This window comes from Saimiri boliviensis, chromosome 2 (genome assembly GCF_048565385.1).
Source record: "Saimiri boliviensis isolate mSaiBol1 chromosome 2, mSaiBol1.pri, whole genome shotgun sequence".
Lineage (NCBI taxonomy): Eukaryota > Metazoa > Chordata > Mammalia > Primates > Cebidae > Saimiri > Saimiri boliviensis.
Window position 1 is genome coordinate 234,014,360 of NC_133450.1, and position 9,294 is coordinate 234,023,653.

Here is a 9,294-nt window from a genome sequence, read left to right on the forward strand (position 1 = left end):
GGCATCCCCGGTGCCCCTAAGATTTCTGGGACACCTGCCTCGGAACCCTTTCAGAGGGGAAGCTGCTGGGTGGGGTCAGAAGAAAGTTTTGTTTGTGGTTTTACTTGCTTTCATCTTATTTTGGGGAGCAGGGGTGGGGCAAGGCTGGGTTTGGGACAAGGTGCTTTTATCCTAAGGTGGCAATAGCATGTTCGCTCTTAGAACTGAATTAGCTCTTTTAACGATCACACTGACCAGAAATCACTTGTTTGCTTCCAGACGGGAAGCTGTTTGGGGCCTTCTAAGCCTGATACGATTATTCGCAGGGTGAAGTAGGAAACAGAACACCATGGTTTCCCAGGGATGTGGGAAAGTGACTCTGTAGAGAACTCACCTTCCACCAGGCTTAGGGTCAGCCTCCTGAAACGGTGCCACTTGATCTTACATTCAATTGCTTTCACCCGTGGATTGCTTGGGGTTCACGCAGGCTGGGAGGAGCCAGCCCTGTGGGATGCTTTGCTCAGAGCCTGAAGTCACCTCAGCCTGCCTGGTGTGCCCCCTGTGCCTTTCCATAAATCCTGTAGAGGGAGACAAAGAGTTACTTTTCCCTGTGATAAAAACACTGCAGGGAAGGTAGTTTGGAGACCTTGACTGTTGGTAGGTACCCCTTGCTTTCCAAGGATTCCTGTACCCCCATGGTGTATTGTATTGGGTCAGGTGCATGGACTGCCGGTGCGCCTTTAAATCTAGTGCATGTTGAATTATTATCCTAAAAGAATCTGTCATCATTCAATAAAAACGTGAAGAAAACATTAAAATGCTGAATGAGGAAAAGGATCATGTCTAATCCCGGTATTGAGTTTCACTCACCTTGAACAAGGGTCTCCAGTGAATGTCATCAACCTGTCAGTGGCTGGGGAGACCTGTGATAAAAGCGAAATTGGGCAGAGCGCCTGTCTCCAGTGATATTCACACATCAGGAACAGAAAGTGGATATGGTCACTATGAATATTAAGATCTTTAGAGCTCATTTACTTTGTATGCTGCATATTCTGGTTTGGTTCCAGGTTGGGCAGTTTTGGGTTGTGTTTCCCGGGGATGCAGCACGGTGTGCGTTTTTTGGTGCATCGTGTTTTTTGGGGGGTGGGGTGCCCTTTCACCCCGTTGTGTAACTTAGGTGATTACCCATGCGCCTGTAAAGAGTGTGGCTGGAGGTAGAGAATGGGTTGGTAGAGAACTTACCGTTGAAAAGGGATGTTTTCTGAAAAAATCACAAAAGCCGTGTTGTTCACAGGTCCCCGAGACAGCAGCAAGATGGGGATTCTGTACATCTTGGTCCCCAGCATCGCGATTCCACTGGTCATCGCTTGCCTTTTCTTCTTGGTCTGCATGTGCCGGAATAAGCAAAAGGCGTCTGCGTCCACGCCGCAGCGGCGACAGCTGATGGCCTCGCCCAGCCAAGACATGGAAATGCCCCTCATTAACCAGCACAAACAGGTCTCCGTGCTTATGTATTCCACCCGGGTTGCTCTTCCGGGTTTAATCCTCAGGGGTTGTTTCCCCTGCCATTAAATGTCTTAATGTACCTGATACATAACACGTAATTCTTTTAAAACTCCACTTTCTTTTGCCGTTTTTTTCTGTAAACTAGATCAGGACATGTGTGCCTGAGAAAATAAACGGCAGGTGTGTTGGGGATTCACTGCCCCAGAGTCCATGGGGCTCCCTCTGCCTGGACCGTGCTGCTCCTGTGGGCCCCAGTGAGCATCCTCACTGTCTGGGTGCCTCAGCTCTGCCCAGAGGACACATAAGAAAAAGACGGCTCCAATGCCTCCCACAATTTTTCTTGTCACTTTTGGGTTGGGTTGGTATGCTTTGTTTTAACAGGGAAGGATAGAAGAATAGCCCTTAAGTGGGAGTAGACAGACAGGCTACCACTAAAAGGCCACCCTCATCCCAGAGCAGCCTTAGCTGGGGGTGGGGGTCCTGAAATTCAACAGATGTGAACGTGTGCTGCAGACTCTCCAGCTTTTGTTATGAAAGGGCGTTTACATTCATTGCCAGCCTAAGGGAACATCATTTCCAGCCGACTTTGCAAGGGCTCTTCAGGGTGTCCGGGAGGGAGCTAATGTACTTGGCTCTTCAGCCTCAGAGTCGGTGAGGGTTTGCTGTAGGCAGGGGCTGGCCATCGAGGAGGGCACAGAGCCCCTGGGGCTTGCGTGGAGGCCCAGGAGCCTCCGGGAAGGATAAGGGACAGCCACAGGAGGAGCCTGCATCGTAGAGGCTGAGAGAGATGCAGGGTTCTGAGGGTGCCTATCACTTGTGGGGTCCTTCCAAAAACATGTTTAACTGAGATGCCAGTCAAGAGGCTCATGCTGTAGGCCCACTGAGGGAACCTCTGTAGAACAACTGGCCTGGACTCTGAAAGTGACAAAATTGCCAAGACAGAAATGACCTGGGAAAGCCACCGTGGGGTCCGTGAGAAAAAGACATCGCATCTCACATCATGTGGCGGCTCACATGAGGGGTAGAGGGGACCCAATGGGGTGCATCCAGGGCAGCCCCAGGACAGCTGGTGCCTGGGCCTGGCTGTAGAGGGTGTGTGTGTATGTGTGTGTGTGTATGTGTTCGTCCACGTGTGTCCGCAGGTGCACTAGTGGAGACGAAGTCACCTCGGCATCAGAGCTGTATTTAAGATTAACCAGGAGCCGAGGCCGGGCAGGCGAAGGCTGGGTGGGCGGAACCGGGGGGTTTTCTGCAAGGCCCTGCCAGCTGTGGCCACACGGGGCTCCATTCCTCCCAGCTGCCTTCCACGTTCCTCCGGGGCTTCGACCACAGCAGCGTTTCACATGGGGCTTTTCTTCTTGACAGGCCAAACTCAAAGAGATCAGCCTGTCTGCAGTGAGGTTCATGGAGGAGCTGGGAGAGGACCGGTTCGGGAAAGTCTACAAAGGCCACCTGTTGGGCCCTGCCCCGGGGGAGCAGACCCAGGCCGTGGCCATCAAAACGCTGAAGGACAAAGCAGACGGGCCCCTGCGGGAGGAGTTCCGGCACGAGGCCATGCTGCGAGCGCGGCTGCAACACCCCAACATCGTCTGCCTGCTGGGCGTGGTGACCAAGGACCAGCCCCTGAGCATGATCTTCGGCTACTGTTCGCACGGCGACCTCCACGAGTTCCTGGTCATGCGCTCGCCGCACTCGGACGTGGGCAGCGCCGACGACGACCGCACGGTCAAGTCTGCCCTGGAGCCCCCCGACTTCGTGCTTCTGGTGGCGCAGATCGCGGCGGGGATGGAGTACCTGTCCAGCCACCACGTGGTTCACAAGGACCTGGCCACCCGCAACGTGCTGGTGTATGACAAGCTGACCGTGAAGATCTCAGACCTGGGCCTCTTCCGAGAGGTGTATGCCGCCGATTACTATAAGCTGCTGGGGAACTCGCTGCTGCCCATCCGCTGGATGGCCCCCGAGGCCATCACGTACGGCAAGTTCTCCATCGACTCCGATATCTGGTCCTACGGCGTGGTCCTGTGGGAGGTCTTCAGCTACGGCCTCCAGCCCTACTGCGGGTACTCCAACCAGGACGTGGTGGAGATGATCCGGAACCGGCAGGTGCTGCCCTGCCCGGACGACTGTCCCGCCTGGGCGTACGCCCTCATGATCGAGTGCTGGAATGAGTTCCCCAGCCGGCGGCCCCGCTTCAAGGACATCCACAGCCGCCTCCGAGCCTGGGGCAACCTTTCCAACTACAACAGCTCGGCGCAAACCTCGGGGGCCAGCAACACCACGCAGACCAGCTCCCTGAGCACCAGCCCAGTGAGCAATGTGAGCAACGCCCGCTACGTGGGACCCAAGCAGAAGGCCCCACCCTTCCCGCAGCCCCAGTTCATGCCCATGAAGGGCCAGATCAGACCCATGGTGCCCCCGCCACAGCTCTACATCCCCGTCAACGGCTACCAGCCGGTGCCAGCCTATGGGGCCTACCTGCCCAACTTCTACCCGGTGCAGATCCCAATGCAGATGGCCCCGCAGCAGGTGCCTCCTCAGATGCTCCCCAAGCCCAGCTCGCACCACAGCGGCAGCGGCTCCACCAGCACGGGCTACGTCACCACGGCCCCCTCCAACACCTCCATGGCCGACAGGGCAGCTCTGCTGTCAGAGGGCACTGAGGATGCACAGAACACCCCGGAAGACGGAGCCCAGATCCCCGTGCAGGAAGCGGAGGAGGAGGAGGAAGGCTCTGTCCCAGAGACTGAACTGCTGGGAGACAGTGACACTCTGCAGGTGGACGAGGCCCAAGTCCAGCTGGAAGCTTGAGCGGTGCCTGGGCCCAGAGTTTGGGACAGAAGCCCCGCTGCGACCCCACAGGGACCTCAGTCACCTTTGAGAAGACAGCATACCCAGCAGTCAGGAGGGCCCACGGGCCAGCGGGCTGGTTTGCAGACTGGGTGAGGCGGAGTCCTGCTCCTCTCTGTCCTCTGACACAGAGAGCTGCCCTGCCTGGGAGCACCTGAGCTAGGCAGGGGGCCTGGCAGCACAGCATTCTGGGGAGCAGGACACATGGCCACCCTGAGGGCTGCCTGCATTGATTCTGGTGGTAGACTGGTAGTGAGCACCATATGCCTTGCAAGAAAATAGGTGGCACCTTCACGCCGTATCGTATGTGGAGTGAACATTTCAAAACGTTGGGAATAAGGACCTGAAAAAGACAGCGAGGAGGCACGTCAGGTTTTGAGGTTCCCGGCGACCAGTCTGTTGGTTTGAGGATGCGGGGGCTCCATTTCTGCTTCCTCCCTGCCAAGAATATTCTCTCCTTAGCAGCCAAAGATTTGCTGGAACCGAGGCTGCCCTCTGCTGCCTGTTGGGGTCAGAAGACAAGGGCTCCTGAAAGGAGAGTTCCTGAGATATAACAAAATGTGTGCCTTTAAAGAATCCATCTGCTTTGTATTTGGTGAAACAGTTTTAATTATACTGCATGTGTATTTTGCCCACTTTTTGGGAATTCGAGGGAAAGTGTTTCTTGGGTTTGGAATGTTCAGAGGAAGCAATATTGTACAGAATACAGTATTGTTATTTTTTTTTTTTAAGAATCATGTACAGACCTTAAATGTAATTTATATGTTTTTAATATGCCATTTTCATTGAAGTATTGTGATCTTAAGATAATGACTTTAGTAATTTAACTGTTTACGTTACCCACGTTGGGATCCAGTTGGTCGTGGTTTGCTTGGCTTTGTACCACGTGCACATGAGGGTCGTTCATTTTAGAGCCCCTGTTACACATAGACCCGCAGGCAGCTGTCTGTATCCTGCACACATTTGTAAATCCCACACCTGGTGTATCCAATAAAGTGAAACAAAGCATTTGGTTGGCTCTCTTGCAGGGTGTAAGGACGCGAGGCAGTGGGAGGCATGTGGGGTGCCAGAGATGCCGGATGGTGATGGTTTGGGCTGAGCCCTTTCCATGGATCTGGGAGGCCTGCCCGAGCCAGGGGCCCCATGCTAGTGGGGATATCCCTTGGCAGATAGATGATGGAACTAAGTCCATGGCTTCTCTCTGTGAAGGCCTCAAAGGCGGATTGGTTAATTGCAGGTGGTGTGAAGATGGTCTTTGGTTTTAAAGTTGCCCCGTCCTGAGGTCCCAGAGCCCCTGACATTTTTAAACCTGTAGCCTGGCACTCCCTGGGGCCCTGGAGCAGGGCTGCCTTCAAGGGAGCAGGTGAAAGAGAATGGGCAAAAGAGAACGGGCCTCCTTCACGGGCTGCCTGCATCCAGGGCTCCATCTGCAGCGTAGGTGGCTGGGCCAACCTGGGTCAGAGCACAGCTGGGACACAGTCACTCGGGGAGCAGTGGCTTCAGAGCTACCAGTATCACTGGCGTAGGGAGAGAGCACACAGAGACCCAGGTGTGACAACAAGTCCCCTCACCTGGAGTAGGTCCCACATAGTAGGTCACCAAACTGACCATGTCGACCTGAGCTTTATCTTGTCACAGGGGAGAAAAGGTAACATCTTTTTCCAACCCACTGCAAGGCTCATGGCTGAGACCTCTGTAACAAAAGACAGCTTAATAAGAGAAAAGCCTCAAAAGCGACCCAAAGAAGCAGGGAAGCCTGTGTATTTGCCTACCAAGTTTGGTGGTGTGGACAGGCTTGCAGAAATGTGACTGGACAAAAGGATGTGACCAATGGTAATAGACCAGGGTGGGGTGGGGCAGGTGTGGGGTGGGGCTTGCAGGTCTTGTTTGTTCAGATTGTTTTCTTTTTTTTCTTGAGACAGAGTCTCCCTTGTCACCAGGCACCAGGCTGGAGTGCAGTGGCACAATCTCGGCTCACTGCAACCTCCGCCTCCTGGGTTCAAGCAATTCTCCTGCCTCAGCCTCCTGAGTAGCTGGGATTACAGGCACATGCCACCATGCCCAGCTAATTTTTGTATTTTTAGTAGAGACGGGGTTTCACCATGTTGGCCAGGATGTCTTGATCTCTTGACCTCATGATTCGCCCGCCTTGGCCTCCCAGAGTGCTGGGATTACAGGCGTGAGCCACCGTGCCCAGCCAGGATGGTTTTCTTTGTCTCTGTATCTTCAGAGATAAGGAGCTTCCCTTCCTCCGGGTACAGTGGGCACCTCTAGAATGAGGGTTTTATGGCCTGTCTGGGAGGAGAAGGGTGGGAGAAGGTCAGAGAGACCTTCCTGATTCTGTGGCTTCCTCAAGTGCCAGGCGCCACGTTTTGGGGGATCATGTCCTGACCCCATCACTGACCTCCCCTGGCTCCCTCGTAGTGCTGCTCACAGATCCACCCACACACAAATAAACAAATACAGTGTTCTAATGTGCATCCTAAAAAGTCAGGGTAGACCCTCCTTTCTCAGCAGAAGGAAGTAATGTGATTAGAGTAAGGATTCGGAGCACCTCTCCGGGCCAGTGGGGTCTGGATTGAATAGTAAAGGAGCTCGTGGTGAAATGGAGTTACTTCTCATTTCCACTGATCTGAAAGAGGAACTTTATCTCTAACTAGGTACACCTGATGGTTTAACTGTTCTATTGAGACCTGAGAGTGAAAATGGGAAATGGCCCTGTGGCTGCCAGAATTAACCCCCAGGCAACTGACGGTGCCACAGAACTGCAGCGGCAGAGATTCTGCAGAACTACGTGGCAGGTTTATTTTTGCAGAGTGGGGGAGATTTTGGTTTGGGGGATTTTGAGCATCTCTGTGCGTTACCATCAGTCTAATTGTAAAACTGTGATGCATCATAAGGAATTACTTAGTATTTAAAGTTCCTGCTGTTGTACCAGAACGAGCATGGAAAATCAACACCAAGACAAAAGCATGCCAAATTGCAGGGTCTATATTGCCGGCGGCCACAGAGGACTCAGGTCTGTCCAACACGTGGCCTCGAAAGGAGGGTGTCAAACCTTTTATGCCTGTAAACCACCTCCTGGGTGGGGCTGAGGGCGAGGGGCTTCGGACATTCTGAGGGCCAGTGGACTTTGGACATTCTGTAAACCACCTCCTGGACAGGGGTGAGGGCAAGGGGCTTCGCACATTCCAAGGGCCAGGGGACTTTGGACATTCCGACTGTTACTCAAGTCGTTCACAGAATTCAAGATAAGCATTAGTTTACACATTGTGTGGGTAGGCTGGAAATTACAGGCTTTACTTATTACAAGTCGCAGGGGCCAAGATGGCGTGGGTCTGGACTGCTTGCCTGTCACATTAGGGCTACAGAGAGCAGTTTCAACAGAGAGCCAAGGTATGGTGGAGGTATGCAGTTTATGGGGCTTTTGCCATGTCACACTGCAATTGAATAATAGTGACTTAGTTGGAATATTCCGGAACAATTGATTCTAGAGCTGAGATGCATGATTCAGATAAATCACTAGTAACGTGCCTGTCCTTGTTCATACCCACACAACAGGGAGGTTTTCACAGCTTAAACGTGAATCACACTTAAACGTGATTTTTAATCCAGCCACATGAAGTCACAAATGCCTTTGCACTCCTTACATTTTTTTTACAATCATTGTTGTAAGTGTGTCAGAGCACTGGATACATTTTTCTCTACTAATTTAGGGTGTGTAATTAACTACTCCAGTATACCAGAGCTCCCAACTAACTCAGGAAAACCCCTTGTTTTCCCTGTCCCTGTATCTTCAGAGGGAGCTCTGGTATACTGAACACACTGTTTAAACACTCACTTCAGGTTTCCTTTATCCTCACAATTCCACACTGATAGCTATTTTCGGACGGTATGTGATTGGATGCTTGAAACCTTGGACAGGCCTTGGTTCTGTGTGAGTGTTTCCTATGCGAACATCTAAAATCCTTTTTGAGATGAACTTTGAAAAGGGGATGTGTCAAAGTAAATGTGCTTCAAAGTGAGATCTCTGATCCTCTCCTGGCCACAGCCAGTCCACGTGAACTGATCGATTCTCCTCTCACCCCATACACTTTCCCCCACATTGTTCCCCAAAGTTGTAGAGATTGCAAGTATTTCTTGGCCTGGCTCTTAGTGGGTGCCCAATAATTGGCTCTTGAAACAAAAGAATAATGCTCTGTTTAGGCAGGATAGGCCTGGATGTAGGTTTACTTGATACCAGCTGCAAAGAAGGACATCGCTTCATCGTCTTTATGGTGTCATATTCCCTTTTCATTTATTAATTATTGCATAGTTAACTAGTCCTATAATTTCTTTTTTGAGGTGAAGTCTTGTTTTATTGACCAGGCTGGGGTACAGTGGCGTGACAACCTCCATCTCCTAGGTTCAAGCGATTCTCCAGCCTCACCCTCCTGAGTAGCTGGGACTACAGGTGCACACCACCATGCCTGGCTAATGTTTATATTTTTAGTAGAGACAGGGTTTTACTCTGTTGGCCAGGCTGGTCTCCAACTCCTGAGCTTGTGTTCCGCCCGCCTCAGCCTCCCAAAGGGCTGGGATTATAGGCGTGAGTCACCGCACCTGGCCAACTAGTCCTATAGTTTAAAGAACTAAGGGAAGTTCCATTTCTCATTTGCCCAGATTTCCCTCCCCCCTCCCCCTACAAGAAACTGCTGTTACCTGATTCTCAGGGATCTTTCTGGAGTTCCTTTATACGTATGTAAGTCAATATGCATGTATGTTCTTCTAGCTCTTCCTTTGACTTTTTTACACAAATGGTAACCTTCTCTACAACTTTCTGCCTTGCTCTTTTCACTGGATAGTGTTTCTTAGTGACCTCAGCCTGTCAGTGGTAGGGAACTCTGGTTGGTTGGTAGGAGAGGAGGGAACTTGGTTGAACCCATTGCTCACTGCTGCTGTGGAGTCTGCAGGCATGCC

General features: G+C 52.0%; 1 protein-coding gene across 1 annotated transcript in view; it reads left to right on the plus strand.

Annotated features, from left to right (window-relative positions):
- The window catches only part of ROR2 (receptor tyrosine kinase like orphan receptor 2), a 226,051-nt gene extending 220,690 nt beyond the window's left edge, over positions 1 to 5,361 (plus strand). The window contains exons 8-9 of the mRNA XM_003938195.4: positions 1,274 to 1,476; positions 2,851 to 5,361. Coding sequence (XP_003938244.3) covers positions 1,274 to 1,476; positions 2,851 to 4,296 — 1,649 coding nt within the window. The 3' untranslated portion in view covers positions 4,297 to 5,361. The remainder of the gene's footprint in view (positions 1 to 1,273; positions 1,477 to 2,850) is intronic.
- The last annotated feature ends 3,933 nt before the right edge of the window (positions 5,362 to 9,294 follow it).